At 42.2% G+C, this 20,507-nt stretch overlaps 1 protein-coding gene across 2 annotated transcripts; it reads left to right on the top strand.

Annotated features, from left to right (window-relative positions):
* The first annotated feature begins 3,034 nt into the window (after positions 1–3,034).
* Positions 3,035–5,791, top strand: LOC310752581 (uncharacterized protein). Of its 2 annotated transcripts, none has more exons than XM_083593267.1 (2): positions 3,035–3,135; positions 3,388–5,791. In XM_083593267.1, the coding sequence occupies exon 2, from the start codon at positions 3,391–3,393 to the stop codon at positions 5,554–5,556; it is 2,166 nt and encodes a 721-aa protein (XP_083449393.1). In that variant the 5' UTR covers positions 3,035–3,135; positions 3,388–3,390; the 3' UTR covers positions 5,557–5,791. The 2 variants fall into 2 exon arrangements, with proteins under 2 accessions (XP_083449393.1, XP_083449394.1); XM_083593268.1 differs by lacking the exon at positions 3,035–3,135 and adding an exon at positions 3,144–3,166 and having other exon boundaries at positions 3,388–5,787.
* The last annotated feature ends 14,716 nt before the right edge of the window (positions 5,792–20,507 follow it).

Raw genomic sequence — 20,507 nt, 5'->3', positions numbered from 1 at the left:
ATGCCATCTCCAACTTCTCAAAAGATTGCATCAACAGTGTCTCTGAAAAATCTTACACATCACTTGGGAAGACAGGTGAACTGATATCAGTGTACTGAAAGAAGCAAAGTGTTGAAGCAATGATTCTTCAACATACACTTTGATGGACTGGTCATGTTGTGTGGATGCCTGATTATCGTCTTCCAAAGCAACTACTCTATTCCGAACTTAAAAATGGAAAGCGTAATGCTGGTGGTCAACAAAAGAGGTTTAAAGACTGTCTCAAGGCAAATCTAAAAAAAATGTAGTATAAACACCAACAACTAGGAAACACTGGCCTGTGAGTGCTCCAGTTGGAGAACAGTCTTTACCAAAGGTGTCATGGGCTTTGAAGACACTTGAACTCAGAACGCAAGGAGAAGAGGAAGGCATGCTTCGCAAATCCACACCGTTATCAATTCCCACCTGGGAACCTATGTCCCCACTGTGGAAGGACGTGTGGGTCCAGAAGTGGCCTCCACAGTCACTTACGGACTCATTGTTAAAACCGTGTTTATGGAAGACAATCTTACTTGGCTACGAGTGATCGCCGAAGAAGAAGAAGAAGAAGAAGAAGAAGAAGAAGAAGAAGAAGAAGACTGTGTGCAGTTGTTTCTAGGAATAAAATAAGAGTTCTGGTGGGTCAGACCCTCAATCTGTATACTCCAGAATCCTATATATCTCACAGCAGTCAGCCAGATTCCCAAAGGAAGCCCAAAAGCAGAAGGCAATGAACCTATTATGTTACTGCTCTCACCAGCTGATATTCCATAGAGTACCATGCTGCTTCTAGACCTAGAGGTTACATACAACCATGGCTAGATATAGTCATTGCAGATATATTTTCTTTGGTTAGGAAGGACATAGGAAACTGGTTTTATGCCACGTTTTCCCAGCTGACCAGGAGATGCTGGAAATTGAACCTGGGACCTTCTGCATGCAACACAGAGTATAAAAGGCAACTAAATGTGTTGGCTCTCCAGCAATGTTCTATATGTGTACAAATGTACACATATATATGCATAATACAATTGGTATGATGCACAATATTTTGCAGAAGTAAAATAAAAACAGGGTCCAACCCTAAAGAGCTTTTCATCAAAACAGAACTGCTAATGGATGAAACCTGAGAAACAGGAAGAAGGGGTGCTGCTTTTAAAGTGCTGCTTTTAACCCATGGATTATAAAGCCTTAAATTGCTTGAGACCAGATTTCCTGGAAGGTTGCCTTATTCTTCCTACTGTTTGCCTGCTGAATCTTAAGGTCCCCTTCAGAGGCCTTTCATCTCCCTGAAAATGCTTCCCTGACCATTGACCCTGCAGGCTGGGGCTGATGGAAGCTGAACCCAGGCAACATCTGAACAGTCACAGATTCCCCATGCAGAATTTTTTGTTTATTTGTGTTTGTTTGTTTGTTTATACCCCACCCATCTGCCTGGGTCTCCCCAGCCACTCTGGGCGGCTCCCAACAGATTAAAAACAGAATAAAACATCAAACATTAGAAACTTCCCTAAACAGGGCTGCCTTCAGATGGCTTCTAAAAGTCAGATAGTTGTTTATTTCCTTGACATCTGATGGGAGGGCATTCCACAGGGCGGGCGCCACCAGCAAGAAGGCCCTCTGCCTGGTTCCCTGTAACCTCACATCTCGCAGTGAGGGAACTGCCAGAAGGCCCTCGGAGCTGGACCTCAGTATCCAGGCTGAACGATGGGGGTGGAGACGCTCCTTCAGGTATACTGGGCCAAGGCTGTTCAGGACTTTAAACGTCAGCGCCAACATTTTGAATAGTGTGTGGAAATGTACTCCTCCCCGCTGAAAGGAAGGGGCTTCCAAAGCAGCACCCAAAAGTTTGAATTCTCCACTTACCAGCTGGTGAGCATAGGATGTAATTCTGTGGGGTGCTGCTATGTCATAAGATTTAGTAAGGTAAGCAGCAACCCATATTCAAAAATATCAGATAAATGTCTTCCTCCCTTCCCTTAGCTTCCCACTTGAAAAGTTTCATTTACCCCACCCCCAAATGGTCCAAAGGAGGACTTATGCTTAACTTTAGAGAGCTGAGAGAGGCCAATGACTTTTCAAATTATTCCTGAAATCTGTGCTTTAAGCAATTTTTTTGCAGCTCAGACACTCGGACCTACACTGTAACCCAAATCCAGAAGTATCATTTTAGGGTGACATAAGATCTGCATGCCACAAGCATCGTTGTTAGTTAAAGTTACAAGGTCTGTCCCCAAATAACCATGGCAGCTTTGAAATTTAGTCAGATGACTATTTCTTAAACCTACTTATTATGAGGGAAATCACGAATATCCATCATAGCTGAAGCAGGAATAGTCTGTTGAAAGCATATTTGGAAAAAAATGATCTTGTCTCCGAGAGCCAATATGCTAAGTAGTAACCACTTTCACCAAATGCAAACAGGGTGTCGTGTTTAATTAAACCAACTGACAAGCTTTGGAGTTTTCGGCCCTAGAAGTAACAGGTTGGCACCTTCTTCCAAGACAACCTTCTAAAACAAGCCAGATGAGAGTTGCTGAAGAATGGCTCCTTTCCCAATTTATTTGATAGCACTGGAAGGCCAAGATCAGCTGGAAGGAGCCCACAATTGTCACAACCTTTTACTGCACCAGCATCACCTCTCCTGGGGTCTGAAGCAACATGGCACAGGCAAGAACTGAAATACAAAACAGGCACTTCAAGCATGAAGACTTCCGGTAGTGGATGGCATGGTGGAGTGGCTGCGTTCACCTGACCTCCTGAGTTACTGGTGCTTACTGGCAAGCTGTATGAAGGTTAGTGCAGTGCAAACACAATGGCAGGAGTGTCAGGTTGGCTGTGGCCCAAACATGCTAGCAATAAGTTAAACAGGGGTCCTAATAGGTACGGCTGCAATTCTGTTCATAGTTCAGATGTTTAAAGCCCACCGCCTTCAATGGGTTCATAAGCACCATCTTATGCAAGGATTGAAAAAAGGATCCTTTGTCTGCCTGCATAGTGAGCTCACAGCTAGAACGTTCAGTGTGTTCTGTTTACTCAAATTGAACGTTGTCTCCATGGGAAAGAGAACAGTCAGCTGAAACCAAGTACCTTCTTAGAAATAATAACTTGGAAGAGGTGAGCAGAAGTGAATTGGGGGCAATGGAAGGTGGGGGATATAGGGAAGAAGTGCATTTTTTTTTACTTGCTTAGTGCAAAGCAGCATTCTCCAACCCGAGGCCCTCCATTTCCCCTCTCATTTATTTTTGATCCAGCCCAATTTATTCCTTAGTCTAGGTTCCAATAGCATTGGGGAACGATCAGATTTCTACGGTAGGTGGAGTATGTGTTCTGCTGCCTAAGTTAAGTCTTCTGTGTGCTTTCTTTCAGATCATGAGACCCCCGAATAAGGAATGTAAGCCAAGAACTGGCCTTAGACCCTCAAGTGGAGGTTCTTTAGGTAGGAGAATGCCAACAGATACAGCTAAAAACTCAAAATGTGCCATGTGCTTGGAAAGAATCCGAGACCCAACTTACTTGAACCCTTGCAATCACAGGTTCTGCTTTGACTGTATCCAGAAGTGGTCAAGGAAGAAAGCGATATGCCCACTTTGCAAGGAGCATTTCTATTCTTTTTTCCACACTGTAAACACCAGAGGTGCATTGTGTGAATATGTTCTGCCTTTGAAGGGCGCCTCCCTTTCTGGTTGTGGGGAAGGTCACCCATCAGCTTCCACCCAAAGACCTGCATCGCCCCCTGACAATGGCATATTGGATGAGGAAGTTAAAGGAACACAGTCTCAGAGAGAGAAGGATCTTTACCAGCTCATGAAACAGTTCACAGTCACAAAGAAACACGCTAATATAGAAGTCATCAGCCTTGGGAAATTTAAAACCCAAGCTGTAATTCATTTCAGGAAAGCTCTATACCGTGCTGGCATCCAGGTCCAAACCACTAAAAATCCAGAGTTCAACCGAACTCCTTCAGCAGAATTATTCAGAAGAAACCCAAGATGCTTTGACAGATTGATTCCATGGCTGAAACGAGAATTAAAAGTCTTGTGTGGCAATCAGAGGCCACTGATTCATACCTTACTGAACTTTATCCTCAACAACATGACTCAGCATGATCTGCAGAGCAAGGACTTTGAGGACCTGCTACGGCCTCACTTGCGTCAATTCACAGCCCACTTCCTGCATGAGTTCATCAGTTTTGTGCAGTCCCCTTTCAACTTGAAGAAGTATGACTGGAATGCCTCATATGCCTGTCCTGCTTTCACGCAGGAAGATTCTAACTCTTCCGTCTCTTCCGCATCTTCAGATGTTGAGCATGATAATGAAGAGGCACCCAAAACTGATGGTGATGTAGAGGACAGGGACATAGGATGCTTGCACTCTACTTCACAGAAAGATCTAACTGATGCATTTGCTGGAACAGACGGAATATCCCACGCGAATGATGAAGGAAATGATTTGGAGGACTTGTCCAACAGTGATACCGAAAAAGGGAGACGGACACCAGACAGCTTTATGAAGATCAAGATCGGTAAAAAAACACAACCAGTTGGATCATTATCTCACCCCCAGTCTCATCAATGCAGAGAGGAAGATGAGGGTATAGGGGAACTGCGTCCTGTCCACACCCAAAGCTCAAAGCACACTGAAGTCTCTAAGAATTCTCCAAATGTCTTAGGATCTGGAGATTACAATGCATTTAGCTTTAATGATGATGATGTTGTTAGCCTGGTGGCTGTGCACAACTCTGCAAAGGAAGAAGCAACCAAATGGAAAGATCTGGATTTCCCCATAGGTCACTCGAAAAGCTCATCTTCAGAGAGGCACGCAGCATTGTCTCCAGGCCGAAAGGGTGTCTTTAAAAAGTGCACTTTGAGGGATATGGAATACAATTTTGAAGAAGCCTATTCTTCCCCCAAGGAAAAACATGGAGGAAGAGGAAGAGCAAGGCATCCACATGAAGGAAGGCACCATTCAAACTATTCCAGGGACAAGAGACTTAGAAGAGAGCCCAGAAAGTCCAAGTCAAGAGATATGAGCTTACTATTAAGGAGCAGCCTGCCATTAAGAAGCGAGGGCTTTGTGGCTAGAGACATAAGCAAGTCCAAGTCTCAGAGTTCAACTCACTTTAGAAAACAAAGGAGCAAAGACTATGATTATTTGAGAAACAGGGTCCCCAGTGAGCCAGGCTGGAGATACCTTTACTATAGACAAGACTGCGAGAGATACAGGTACGATGACCCATTGTATTGCAAGGGTGTGCCAGCCAGAGTATACAGTCAAACCTTCCTGCCGAGCTCCAGAGAGAGATCATATTTTCCTCCAGAACGCAGAATCTCTCAAGAAAGTTTCACTAAAGGCTGGTATGATTGTTCAGAGAGATGCAGGAGTGCAGGAAGACCCAGAGGCAGGTTTGCTGTAGTAGGGCAGGAGAGAGGGCCCTACGATAAACTTGGCGGGAAAAGGAGGCACAAATTGCATCACGTGGAGTCTTCCCATTCAAGGGGAGGGCCAAAGTATTTCCCAAAGGATCTGAATAGCTAAAGGCATCTTTGCAGATCTCAGGGCAACACCAATAGCCCAAAAGAAAGCTATGAAGGGAAGGCTGCAGAAGTAACAGCTGAACATTAACAAGGACAAATACATAAAATAGTGGGAGGCAACAGGCTCATAAAAAGAGAGGCAGAAAAGAGAAGCCTAAACGGAAAACAATGTGTTGTTATTCTCCAAGTGTGAATCTTGCCTAATTGGAACAAAATAAATGTTTCATATATATGTACTCATGTGTGCATGTGCTTCAATGTCCATCACAAACCTTCTCAGGGTTTGGGGGCAGATAATTTTTTTTAAATAAACCACACATAAAACAAAAAATATCAAATTAAATTGCAATGAACATATGCTTGCTTAAAACTGTCAATTGTACTCCATTTGGAAAGTGTTAGGCTCAAGTTTTAATTGACCTGTTGGGAAAGGGTCTTCCTCGTAGTGGGGCAGTCTCTAGCCCTTTAAACATGTGTGACTTGGAATCACAGGAGGGGAACATGGGGTCATCCACCTTTCCATCCCTTCTATGTTCCACACTTTGGGCTGAGTGGTCTTCTGGGGGTCACATGTCACTGGTGGGTGGAACCATAGGTAAAGTGGGTGGAGCAATGAATACAGAATTTTGCTTGTGTACAATAGGCTGTATTGGACACCCCTCTCTATCTTCCAGGTTTCCAGGCAAGCAAGAGGCATTATCAAAGTTCAAGGAAACATTCCATCCGGACAAAAGCATTTGTGTGGCAAAGCAGGGTCAGTGAGAGGCATGGCCTGGGGTGAATTCTGAGGGCCTGATTGAGAGGTGTGGCAGGCCATATTTGGCTCTTGGACCTTTTGTTCCTATCTTTAAGTGTTCTGTTTCCAGGAGCAGCCAACCAGATCATCGGGGAAGCTTGCAAAGAATGGATGGTTTTTGTCCCCCAAACCTGATAGTCACAAGTGTGTTTTCTCCTGTAGACATTAAAGTTCCACTTTGCTACCATGGTTCACATCCACCAAAGCTAAGTGGAACTTCCATATGCAGAGAACAAATAACTCTGAATACAGAGGCACACTCAGCAAGTTTATTCCATCATTTTTCCCATTTAGCAAAAGTGGCATGGGTTGTATTGCTGGGGTGAGTTTATCATGTGGCTGAAAGCCAAAGGTACCCATGTCTTCACGTTGTGATAGCTTTCACTTAAAGTTGTATCTTGGGGAAACTGTCAAAGGTCCCACTTTCAATTTCTAGCATTTGTAGGTAGAGATGGGGGTGGGGAGATTCAGTCTAAAATCCTGGAGAGACCCTGTCAATCAATGTGGACAGGACTGCACCAGATTGATCAAGCAGAAGGCAGCTTCCTAAGTTCCTTTGTAATGCAGGTACCATGATGTTTCCTGGTCAACTGTTTCCACCCTAAAGCGGAGTTTGTTCCATTCGCCTGAGTTTGGCTGATTTCAAGCAGAATGTTTATGAGAACAGAACTTTGTGGATTTTGATAACTAGTTCTCATGATGCATATAATTCGAATTAGCGATTGGCGGTTTCTTTTCGAGCATTATCATTAAACCCATCAATTTTTAATCAAGAAATGTTCACTTTATTCCCTGTGTAATTCTGAGATAACAGTAAGGAGAGCAGGATTCAGCATAGTTCCTCTGCTAACTAATGTGCTTTTCTTAATCATCTGTAATTAACTTTTAACAGCTACTACTTTAATTTTAAATTAAAGGCTTATTTGTAGCAGTCCATTTGACATGTAAACATTTTCTCACTTCAATGGCCCTCCATCTCAATGAACTTTACATTAAACTCCCTGTTGCTAAAGTATTCCAACCTAGGTGACAAAGCTAGAAACTCCTCCTTCTGGAGTCCTCTTCAGACGTTCAAGGCTCAAGAGATGAAAGGGAGAGTAGAGATGAGTCTACTTCCACCACCAGTTTCATCACCTTTTGTTTGGAACCCTGGGAAGATCAAGGTTCTACATTGTGCTGAGAACATCCAGGGGAAGAGATGGCCCCTTGCTACAGGTCAAGGACACTATCTCCTAGAGCAGTGTTTCTCAACCTGTGGGTACCCAGATGTTGTTGGACTACCACTCCCATCATACCTAGCCAGCATGACCAGTGGTCAGGGATGATGGGAGTTGTAGTCCAACAACATCTGGGGACCCACAGGTTGAGAACCGCTGTCCTAGAGGCGGAGTCCTTTTTGGGGGCCCCCAATATTTTTGGGAGGGAGCCAGTCCCCCCAATTTTCATAGGGGGCAGAGGAGGCCAATAATGGAGCTGGGACCAGTGCAGCTTCAGTGGCCAGCTCCTTCTCCTCCTCCTCCTGCCACGGAGAGGAAGGAGTGGGAAAGCAGTTCCTCGCTGGTGGTGGCAGCAGCAGGAGGAGCTGGCGGCCACTGAAACCATGCTGTTGACGTGTTTGGCTCCTCCCCTTGGCTCTCCAGTGTCCTGACATCATGTGCGCAATGTCGGGATGCCATGCACACGATGTCACACATGTGATGTCAGTCCCCCCATTCTTCCTCAGAAGTTGGTGCCTCTGCTGCAGATGTTCAGCTCTCTATCTCAAGGGTGATGGTGATGGCAGGGGCAGGGACTGAGGGAGTGGAACTAATGTGCTCATCTCCCTTATGCATTTCTAATAACTTGAAAATTGAATGCCCAGACTGGACTTCACATTGATTCTCCCACACATGGAGGGGGGACGACACCTCACCATAATGTGATACCTACAACTTTCCTGCCAATGTGTCATATAAATTAACTACCACACTTGTAGTAAATGGTCCCATTTGTCCTCAACCACTAGATTATGATTTCCAGGGGTGTCCTATGTGATTTTGTTGATGGGTATCATTTCAGTATAGGGATGCAGGTGGCGCTGTGGGTTAAACCACAGTGCCTAGGACTTGCCAATCAGAAGGTCGGCGGTTTGAATCCCCGTGACGGGGTGAGCTACTGTTGCTCGGTCCCTGCTCCTGCCAACCTAGCAGTTAGAAAGCACGTCAAAGTGCAAGTAGACAAATAGGTACTGCTCCGGCGCAAGGTAAATGGCATCTCCATGTGCTGCTCTGGTTCGCCAGAAGTGGCTTAGTCATGCTGACCACATGACCCGGAAGCTGTCTGCGGACAAATGCCGGCTCCCTCGGCCTATAGAGCGAGATGAGTGCGCAACCTCAAAGTCGGTCACGACTGGACCTAATGGTCAGGGATCCCTTTACCTTTTATCATTTCAGTAGAAGTGGTTGTCCAGTTGCTGTGGAGGCACAACGGAGGTGGACCACTGTTGCTTTGGGGCAAGGTAGTGAGGAGGTAGTTGCAGTGCAAACATGTGGGCAGGAGCACTGGAATGGCTCTACTAGTTTGCTTGCATTGCACTGACCTCCCTGCCCCACTCCATATCCAAAGCAGCATACTATTTTTTTTAAATAAAAAATATAGTACATAAAAAATCAAAATCAAGTAAAATGTAATGGGATCGAAAAACACCAATCTAAGACTCCAGCTAAGAATCTTATTCATTTATTAATGGATTTGCTAGCTTGCATGCAATCAACAAAAATAAAAATATTTCAGCAAAATGAACACGTATTATTTTAATGAATAATTAGCCTCAAATAAAACCTTCACCATCTGTTCCACTTGCGGATTAGGACAGCTAAGAGAAATATATTTCAGAAGTAGATTGGCTAATTAGGTAAAGTGACTGGGAAACAGGGGATTTACTTGCTATTTTCAGAGGTGCCAAAGGATTAACAGTCGGTTTAGAGGGAGGATTGGCTTCCCGTAAATGAATTTGATGCTACTTTTGCATTATTTATGGAGAATAAATACAAACTTGGCTCTCTTTCTTAAAAAAGAAAGGTCTTCACATGATTCCTCCCGCCCCATAAACAAACAAACAAACAAATAAACAACCCTCTTTGAGATATAACAGTTCTGTGGCTGGCAGCATGTCTGTTTTCAGTGCCAGGCTAAGTACTTTGCAACCAATGCTATTTTTTTCTGGGAAAAAGAGGTGCCAGAACTCCCTTGTTCTCTTATAATGGCAATGGTGCCCACCTGAGAGGTGCTGTACCTGAGTTCCAGTGAGTTCCAGCTGAAATAAAGCCCTGATAGCATCCATGTTGTCTTGGGCTGCTGGGATGGGATTTATACTGATTGCAGGAAGGTCTGTGGTGGAGCTGGTGTATAAGAGGACATTGATAGCAGGGTATGCACACATACTCATGTCTCTCCACTTTACACCCTTTTACACCCTTTGCCTCTGAACACAAGAACAGAGCTTATCTTGTTGCGCTAAATTAATTGCAAAATGCAACTTTGCCGGGTGTGAGGCTGAGTGGTTTTCTCTCTTCTACTAATGCCGCTAACAAAAACATAAAATAAAGCTGTCTGATTTCAGCTCAGCTCTGCAGCTTCTTTTTTCTTTTTAAGAAAAAAAAAAGATTTAATTGAAATGCTCTTCCTAAATGTACAACTGTTTCACCTCAAAACTTAAATACATTTCAGAGCTTCCCAGAGCACTGAATACACCAACGGGCACACAAACACAGAACTCATTTGTACGACCATTCACATCAACATCTGAATGATAATAGAGGTTGATGAAAACATTTTGATGTAGAAAAGTAAAGCAAATGGAGTGATAAAGAGAATTAAATGCAGCCAAATTAAGCGGCATCAAATCCATGCCATTAAAACTGAATAGAGGCTGGCTAAATTGTAGTGAATGGTACATATCAAAGGAGAGGAGTATGAGTCCCCCACACTTTAATTAAAAATAAAAGAGTTCCAGAGTTAAACTGAATTTTAATTCTGTTCATTAGTATTGGCTGCCTAGTGACTCACTTTCAAGTATTCCAGGAAACCTTGGAGGAATTCCTCTGGCTAAGCTTAAGGAGGAGCTTGACACAAACTAGGCACCTTATTGAGTCATAGGAATGGATGGATCCATCAGTTTTGATTTCTTTCAGTCATGAAAGAACACATCCCACACCCAGAGGGTACTACACCCAGTTCCTCATAGCATAATATATGTTGATAAGGCGTATGGTCCACTAGAATTCCATAAGTCATCAGTGCCACCAAAATGTGATTGTTCAATGGCTCTTTAAAGTCCAGGTTTCACAAGGAGGTTGTTGGGTGTGTTCTTTATATATACACCATGGAAGCTTCAGTCAAGTGGTTAAGCTCACCATGTGAAACAGTTGCTCAGCAGACTTCACTTTTACTTGGCACACACAAACATACACTCTATATACAGTTATAAGTTGGCAGCCCTCTCTGATCCCAGAGAGGGTTCTCTGCTTTCAGGTTCTTGCTCTTTCAAAGTCGACAGTAAGTCCTGAGTTCAGCTGCTTTCAAAGTCTTTGCAGTTCCTTGCAAAGTGCTCCATTTTCTTCTAATCAGTCCTCTCTGCTCAGATCTCCCACATTTTATCAGCACTGAATGCTGTAATTTTAAGCTCCTTATCTACAAAGGGGCTGCATGTGAATTCTGCCCAGCCACAGAGATAAGATAGTTACCAGATTCAGACAGTTGCATTGTGGGGAATGAGTCAGCACTACCCACTCATGTGAAATCAACCCATTAAACACTTTCCTTAACAGAGGTAAGGTCTCTCTTTGACATTCTTTGGAGAGACCTACTGGTGACCCATTTGAAGCTGAAATTATCTACTTGCAAAAAATTTGTAATCCAGTATCTGTTAAGGGATGACATACCCAAAACTACTGAGACTGTTTCAGGATATTTAGCCAAGATTTTTAAAGTCAAATTTAAAACTACTTAATTTTACTTAATGGTGGATACTGAGTCTTTTATAAGTTTTATGTGTTTAATATGTCTGAATTACCAAATTTTTATGGATGTTTCTCTCTCTCTCTCTCTCTCTCTCTCTCTCTCCCATTATTATTATTTCATTGTCTGAATTATGCCAGTAAATGCTGAATGAATGAACAGAAGCAAAATGAGGATATAAACCTGTGTTTGGATTGTATCATTTCTAATCAGAAAACTAGCATGTGAGGGAGAAGGCTAGAATAGAAGTGTTTTTATCCTTTGCTCCCCAGATGTTGTTGGACTACAACCTTCATCATCCATAGCCAGCATGGCCAATGGTCAAGGATGATGGGAGCTGAGGCCCAACAATGCCTGGGGACTTGAGGCTGAAGAACACTGGAAAGAAACCTTTTTTCCCTGAAATCTAGTTTTATACTAGTGAGACTTTTCTTTATGGAGGAGCAGCAATTCATGAGAGATCAAGAACTCCCTTCTTTTCCCCTGCGGCAACAGCCTTCCACGGGGAGGTAAGGCATCAAACCTCTTCACTGTGTAATATAGCAGGTTCATAGGAGTGTCTTGCAGCAAGGGGCTGGGCAAAGTGGTTGTTGTGTTGTTGCTTTTTTAGTTCTGTATTTAATAATGAGTTTAATTAATTAATTAATTAATTGATGCATTGAAAGATGTTCCAATTTACCATGAAAATAACTTTTGCTTGCAGCTAACTCATAGGTAGCACTGGATGGGATTGAGGAAAGAGGCAACTCTCGACAGTGAGTGGATGCATGGAGAGGAGATCAAGCCTTCAAAGATTATTCGGCAGGGAAGGCTTTCCAAAGCCTTCTGTTTACCTGCAAGCAATTTCTGTACATATAATTTGTGTCTGTTTTGTTTCTCCAAACTGAAGGTGCCAGTTTATCTCTATTAGACAGCTTTGTGGGAAATAAAGCAGCAACAACCGTTCCACCAAAATAAATTTCCCCACATTGCATCATGGGAGGACCTAAGCCTGGCTGGAACAACTTGTGACCTACCGAGATGGATCCAGACCATCAGCCATCTCCCATAGACTGCCAGATGCCTGACAGCCATTTGTTTCTAGGCGCCAACAACAGTGAGGTGTTTATTGGGCTACTTGTGGATCACCATACATTAGGGTTGCCACACAAGCAGTGTACAGGAGGAAATGACCAGGAGAATCTGGATGTACGGCAACCCATGTCAGAATGCGAATTTCCTAAAAAATATGGGCCATAGATTATTTAATAGCCATAGGCCTGGGAAAAGAGGAATGCTTTTGTCTGGTGTCTAAAGACATGTAATGAAGCTTTTTGGGGAGAACATTCCACAATGGGGAGCCACCACAGAAAAGGTCTCTTGTTGCCACCCTCTGAACCTCTCTGGGAGCGGAGAGATAGAGAAGGGTCTCAGATGACAAGTGCAAGGTCTCCCTCTCAGGAACTGGTAGTGATCCTGGTAATATGAAGCCAGTTAATCAGATCTGCCCAACCAACAGCTACTGTCTTGAGCACAAACATTGTATAGAAATAAACCAATTTGATTATGGCTATCCTAGACTGCTTTTCTTCTTCCTTCCGTCTTTCTTAGATTAAAAATTATTAATTTTACCTTAAATCATAATTTTCTTTCTCTAGGCAAATCCTTCTGGATTTTTGTTCTGTGTTTCACTGTCTTATGTTTTCTCTTTGCTCTTTTCTTGGTTTTGATCTAATCTCATTAACCACTCCTTTGGTTTCTTTTAATGGCTTGCTTTCCCGAGCCCCATTCTGCTATCAGTGTCTCTCAACGTCCTGCTTTCAAATATATTTTCTTCCCTTCAGCTTCATTATTTCTTCATTTGTATCGATTCTAGGCGAGGTATATTGAGTTGCATTGTTGTATCTTTAAATTCCACCTCTTTCTTCTTCTGTCCTTCAAAATGTGTAAGTACTACCTGATGGCTATTTCATCATGGTTGTCTCACCATAAACCAAAGATCAATATGCAGAAAACTGAACAGATTCATTTTTCTTCCTAAACCTTCTCCTTCTTCTTCTGTCTGACTATAGTGCTTCTCTCTGCCATAGTCTCTGCAGCAAGTCTGCAGTTCTGCAATTATTTTCGACAACACTTTCTTTTGCTCCTCATTTCTGCTCTTGTTAAAAACGTATCAACTTTTCCTTCCTCATAATTCCAATAGCCATTCCTTTTGAAGCATTGATTCTGCTACGGCTGCAAACATAATGTGTGTGCATGGGGAGCAGACAAGTATGATTCTACCAAAATATTCAATGCCCTTGCTGGGCTTGAGCCGGCAAAGCAGGAGGTTGGAAAAATGCAGTTCATTCTTCTATTTGTTTCTTGCATTTATTTATTTTTAAAAAACGTTCCACTCCCATTAGAAATATTTGAATTTCTGGACGTGCTGGTAGACTGGGGAGGCTTTGGAGCTTTCAGGGTTTTAACCAATGAAGTTGTCTCATTAGTGCAAGGACTTTCACCTTTGCAATGGGACTTCCTTCCCATCTCTTCTTCCCCCGAGTCCCCCCTCACCCTCCCAAACCTGTTTTGGGATTTCCTCCATACCCACGGAGCAGATTTATAGAGGTACAGGGGAAGAGAGAGGAAGCATTGTTCTGCAGGGAGAAGTCCTTATGCTAGCAGAATTTCATTGGCTACAACCCTCAGTTCCAAGCCACTTCCCAGAACACCCCCAGAATGTCCCCTTTGTAGCCTACCAATGTTGGAGCTTGGATGTTGGTTGGGTCAGAACTTCAGAGAAACTAATGGCAGAGTGGGATGGTCCAATATTGGATCTCTCTCTTTGACGCTGGAGTTCTCCCTCCTAAATTGGAGACTGAGATCTGATCTGAATTGTTAATCAACCAACCAACCAACCAATCAATCAATCAAATTTGCATACCACCCTTTATTCATAGATCTCAGGGCGGTTTGCAACAATTGAATGTTGGAGAGACCAAGAAAAAGCTTTTATTCAAGATTCTCCTTGTTGGCAAATACTACACAGGTAGCATAGAAGATCAGGCTTAACTGGAATGATCTAAAATCAGACATTTGCCTGGACATTTAGATTTCATAAATACACACATGCCATTCAGTTTAACCTAGTGCTCGAATTACAGTTGGGGACAGAGAGTGTCTGGCCCCAGCCCCCTATCTTTCATGATGCCCCTCAGCTACTGAAGATGGGCTTGATTTGGCTACAATGCAGGATGGGGAAGTATGGCAGATGGGGTGGCAGCAGCCTCCTGTTAAAACACATCCCCTTCAGCAGATGTCCTCTGGCATATAGCCCCCAGGATGACTTCCTTGGGAATGTAAGTCTGTATTCAGGGCAGGGTTTGGACACAAGCAGTAATCCCCAAATGCCACCTCATTTGCACGTAGAGAACTGCGTGTGGCTGCTTTGGTTCCATTTTGGGGGCCAAGAGTTGATCCCTAAAATGGTTTGTGGGCAGGCAAGGGAATTTCTGCTAAGTATCTTCTCAGACATACTCTGGGAAGGAAGATAGTAGCAGTCTGAGCTCTGCTGTTGCTGTTGTGTTACCAGAAAGCCAGAGTAAGGTATCTCTTTGCCACCATATAAGCTGTTCCTTCCCCACCCCTCCAAATTTTGTGCCATCCTCTTCCCTCCCGCTTCAGGATTCAGCCAAGCTGCCCCCACTCAAATCAGGAGACTATCAAAAGAAAAATGGGGGCGACCCAGTCCTAATTCAGTCTCTTATTATTTGCAGAACTGATTGTTTGTGTAATCTTTCATTTAGTGTTCTCATTTATTCTCTTAAGCCTTTAATATCTCTCTCAATGGGATTCTCCTGTTCTCTTCATTTTCTTTTCCTTATGGGTTGATTGTCTTTCCCCTTTATATATTGATTTGTATCAACCGTCTTCCTTATCAAATTCCATCTAGCTTTTCCTTTCCTTTTTTCTTTTTGCAAAGGGCCCAAGCCTGCAATCCCAACCCCACTTATCTGGGAGCAAACCCTATTGAATTCAGTATGGCTTACTTCTGAACAGACACAATTAGGGTTGTGCTGTTCATTCTTATGACTTTGTACCTCTGTTTTCTTCTTCTCTGTATCTCTACTCTTGAAATCTGAAGGTTCTTTTTCATCCTCACCTCTCACATGCTGCTATTTGGATCACTTCTTTTTATCTCTGTTCTGTATGCCCAGAACATCCTTTCAGCATTGATCCAACTGGTCTATTCCTTTATTTAAGAAGTTACTGGGGAAACTCATATTTTAACCCTTGCTTTTCTTTCATGATTATCATGATTAATGTTTGACAGCTACAATCTTTCTTCCCTCTAAATTCCCTTTCCTTGTATGTTGTGTTTTATTAGATCGTATGTCTGTTGGCAGGGCCATGTCACTTTAATTTTTGTATGGTGCTAATACACATTGCATTGCAGAAGGATTTCAATGATGATGGTTGACAATGTTCCATTTGTCCTATGTATAAGGGATGGGAGGGAGGGGGAAAACACCTCACATAAAGAGGAGAAATAAGAGAAATGGCTCTGTTGTTTACTGATGCAAAACTCTTTATTGTAGTTCAATGTGTTTCAAGGAAAAACACTCATTTGAGAGCACTGGAATGAGCCATGGCATTTAAACCACAGTAGAATCTGAGTTCTGTGGAATCTAGCAGTTGACAGATACCCTAGGGCCTGCAGTTCTCTGGGGATGCATAGCAGAGTGAAATAGTTCCATCCAGGCTTAATTCACTAGGTTGACCAAGGCAGTTTCAGTCCTAAACCCAAACCAAATTGATCAAATGTTATAACTGATTTTATTACTGTGTTCTTACTTCTGTATGTAGCTGGCTTTAGGACCTTATGGTTAAGGACGGGTAAGGCATCTAATTAAATAATGATACTAACAAAGTTTTTATTCATTTGTTGCAGTGTTGCATTTCTATCTTAATAGCAGTGCTGAATTTCACACATGCAAAAGAGCGGTCTGTTTTTCCTTCTTAAAGTACATTTTAAAGGACTTCCGGGTTAGCGCCATCGGCGAAATGGCGGAGTTCCTCCGATTGGAGGAACTGGCTCCGTGGAAACTGGGTCTACCCACCACGGCGAAGGTGGGGACCCGCTAGAAATCCCAGGTGGAAGAAGCCTGGGAACATGGGGTTCGGCAGAGCACCAGGAGACCTCCCCTACTCGCGGGGGACCCCATTTTGAGGCTCCGGAGTGAAGTAGGGTGATCGGCGCGGTGCTGCGAACTGACTGCTATTTTCACGGAGGGAAGCTGCATTGCCATTGCCGGAGAGTGCTTTTTCCTGTCGACAATTGGACTCTAAACAAGTACCCGTGAGTAGAAACGGAAAATTGGATCAAGAAATATCTTAATTTGGCACCGAAGCGGGAAGGTTCAAAACAGGAAGTCCGCCTTCCGCTTTCTGTAAATAGACTGAAGCAAAAATCTTGTAAGCTAATAGCCTGGAAAGTCGTTTTAAAAAGGTCAAAATTTCCTTCATTTATAACCATTAAAACCCCCTTGGAAGCAGGAGAAAAGGGGGGGGGGAATTAAACTGTTCAAGCCTGCTGGAGAGGGAGTAAAGGAAAATAAGTTTCCACCGTCTCAAACCTGGGAATGGGGTGTCAGAGACAGAAATTATCGGAGACGTCCATTGACTGTGAATGGAACATTTTGACAGATAGCAAGAAAAAAGAGAAACAAATTGATTCCAATGTTGCCTGTTGCATTTTAAAGAAACAAAATATTTGAAAATTGAAAGTAACTTTCTTTTGTTGGACGTGATTTAAAAAGATGGACACAAATAGATATTGTATCCTCTAGAGGGAGCTTGTCAAATTGTTGCTGCAGTTCACTTGGGGATTTCACAGCTGCGAGATTAACATTGTGGGACCAGACTGTGACCTTGAATACAAATGTGTTTGGAAGAAGTCCTGGTGCTTGCTTTTTGCAAGACAAGTGCTTTGTTGGAGCAGTTGCATGAGAAGGTGGATTTGATGAACGAGAAGTTGGATTTGATGAACGAGAAGTTGGATTTGATGACTGTTGTAATCAGTGAATGTGGACAAATGGGGAATACTGACAGAAATCATACAGGGACTAATCCAGGAAACTGGTTCAACTGGGCAAATGCAAGGGCAGATAATAATGGAGGAAGCTATGGTGCTACCTCAAGCAACACAAATGGAGAGACCCGAGGCCCTGCAGGAGTATAAGCCGCTGTTTTGGAAGAATGAACTTGAATTAGGCCAGAGGGAGTTTGGAGCTGAGGAGGCTCTCAACTTTGGAGAGATTTTGAAATATGCTGTTAAAGATCTTTTGGATTATATTGATAACTGTGGGGAGTGGGACTGTGGGGAATGGGCTGGTCTGATGTGGGGAGATGGACATGAGTATGGGTGGAAATTCCCCAGAGACCTACTCCCTAAGGAAAAAGGAAAGAAACTAAGAAAGAGACCAACAAAAGACAAGGAAAAGTGCAAGTATAAACAAGAAGAAAAAGATCTGCAGAAGGGGCATGGAAGAGACTTAAGAGCCTCAGATATCAGACTACCAGGTTGATGGACTAGATGGAATGGATAGCAAGGACTGACATAACCCGAGACCAGGAAGAAGGGACGTTGGATGAAAATTGGAAGAGTCTATAAAGAAAAATTTTTATTTTGGGAATTAGTGTAAAATTAATGAATATTAGGGAGAATGTTGGAATGAAATTGTCTGGCTTTAGCAGAAATGATATAAGGATAAATAAGTATTAAGTTTTTAAGTTTTAAGGTATTTTATGGTATTTTATGGTAAGATAAGGTTAAGGTATTTTATGGTAAGATAAGGTTAAATAAAGTAAGGTAAATTGAATAACAGAAAATGGTGAAAGATGGATAGGATGTATAAATTAATTGGTTATAAGCTAAAATATAGAAAGGATTTGCTGAAACAATGACTGAATCAGGATACAAGAAGAGGGAGGTGTGAGGAAGTCGGGGAAATAGACAGATGAAAGATAGGATATGGAATGACTGATTTGTTTTTAATTATTTTTATTTTTCTGTATTTTGTATTTTTTGTCTCCTTTTTCTCTTCTTTTTTTTCTTTTTTTCTTTTTTCTTTTTCATATTTTTGTATTTCCTCTGAAATTTTAATAAATATTATTATATATAAAAAAAGTAAAGTACATTTTAAAGACTGGGTTTAACCCTTTGGCGAGTCACTGTATTTCCAGGAATATGGTCACATCCACACCACAGATTTAAAACACACATATACCATTTTAAGAGTCATTGTTCCCCCCCAAAGAATCCTGGGAACTGATGTTAAGAGTTGTTCAAAGGCCTTTAACTAAATTACAATTCCCAGGATTCTCTGGGTGAAGCCATTGCTCTTTGGGAATTTTAAAAGCGTGGTGCGAATGTGACCATATTCTAGCTGTCTTGAGCAAATTGGATAATGGCAGGTTTGCTTGTCTGGATAGCGAGTAGTGTGTGAGAGAATATAAAAGTATCTGGGCACCTACAGTCTAAATTCACTCCAAAATATGGATGTGTAGAATCCTCAGAGAAATTTAAACAGGGGAATTGACAAAGGGGATTGGAATTCATTTGGCTTCGTTTGAAATTCCTTTGACATTTTGCCTGCACAGAAACTTCTGTGCTCCCCGCATATTTAACTTTAGGTGAAATCCAGTGACAACCTAAGGATGCAGAACCCCTCTGAGAAATTTTGCTCATTTTATTGAAACTCGCTGAGCTTTCCCCAAGGGACAACCTCCAAATTTGCCTTGAAGTTTGCTTAAGGTAGAAGTTTCCTTAAAGTAGAACTACTTTGTGGTGAAGGACATGCTATGCTAAATAAATAAACAGAACAGTGACAACTCTGCTCAGAATCTTCGTTACAAGTTTTTCGGCAATTATGAAAGTTAGATCCACAGTCAGCAAATATTCATTTAGTTTATGCATGCCATCCAAGAACATAAAGAACTAATTGTCAGGTCGAATAGAACCTGGCCTTCTTCCTGGATTTTTCAAAAACTAGTGACCTCTGTATGCATTATTTGCCTACGCCTTTCATGAAGAACTAATTCCTGATGCTATCTTTCAGATGTATATGGAAGACACTTCTGTCTCATTAAGAATCACTGTAAACTGGATTCTCACTCCTCATTTTTTTTTTTAAAAAAAGGCCTAAAATTTCATGAAATGCTGATTCACTTTGAACTATGGATTCACAATGCTATAAAATATTTATACTCTCCCTCTTGTTAGCATTAAATTTTTCAGTAAGGTTAAGGTCATGAATCACGATAGGGCTTTTAATGAAACAAAATGGTTCTGCCGGTTGAACTTTTATATTAATTCGTCTTGTTCCATAGTGCAAAGTCTTCTACACCATACTGATATCTCTAACACCAAAATCACAACTTTTAGGAATAGGATGGCAAACCTTTCATCTAGTGCCGTGCTAAAACATGCCCTTCAATTTCTTGGAAGTTTTCTTCTTCCATGAAGGCTTTGCTTATGTGTGTGTGTGTATGTGTGCACACATATTTCACTTAAAGTTGCCCTAGAGTTTCTTTAGAATTTTGGTTCTCATTGTGAGGAGGCAAAGGGTGGCATGTGTGATTTTCTTCCCATTAAACCTTTGGTTCTCCAGAAGTTCCTGAATTATAACCTCCATCATTCCTGGCCATTGGCTACTCTTGCTGAAGCTGATAGGAGTTGTAGTTCAGCAACATCTAGAAGTCCAGAGCTTTCCCATGCTTGCTGATCTCATAAAAGGCCCTTGAGAGGTGTTGCCTCATGAAGTATCCCCTTTAGCTTTAACTGAAGTGTGAGAAGACAGGGACTCTGGTATAATAGGAACAGCTTGGTGCTTCTTGTCTAGAGGGAAAAAAGAGCTAATGAGAAAGACATGTATTGTTGGTTTGTCCCATTCTTATCTCCTAGTAGAAGCAAAATCTATTGTTAAGAACAGAAGGCAAGAGATGGATGTCTGCCTCTAACCAGCGTATGCCATATATCTATTTTCTAACACTATCCAAGTAAAGAAGAGCAGTTTTGTTGGCACATTTTAACATTTTACTCTCCAAAATCCTAGACGGCAGATTTGCTGAAGTTCCCTTCAAGTCCTTGGGTCCATTTAGTGCTTGAAACAGTCTCTTCATGTTTTTCTACTGTA

This window comes from Podarcis filfolensis (assembly GCF_964270895.1).
Source record: "Podarcis filfolensis genome assembly, chromosome: 17".
Lineage (NCBI taxonomy): Eukaryota > Metazoa > Chordata > Lepidosauria > Squamata > Lacertidae > Podarcis > Podarcis filfolensis.
Note: the sequence above shows the minus strand (reverse complement) of the source record. Positions and strands in the feature narration are given on the sequence as shown.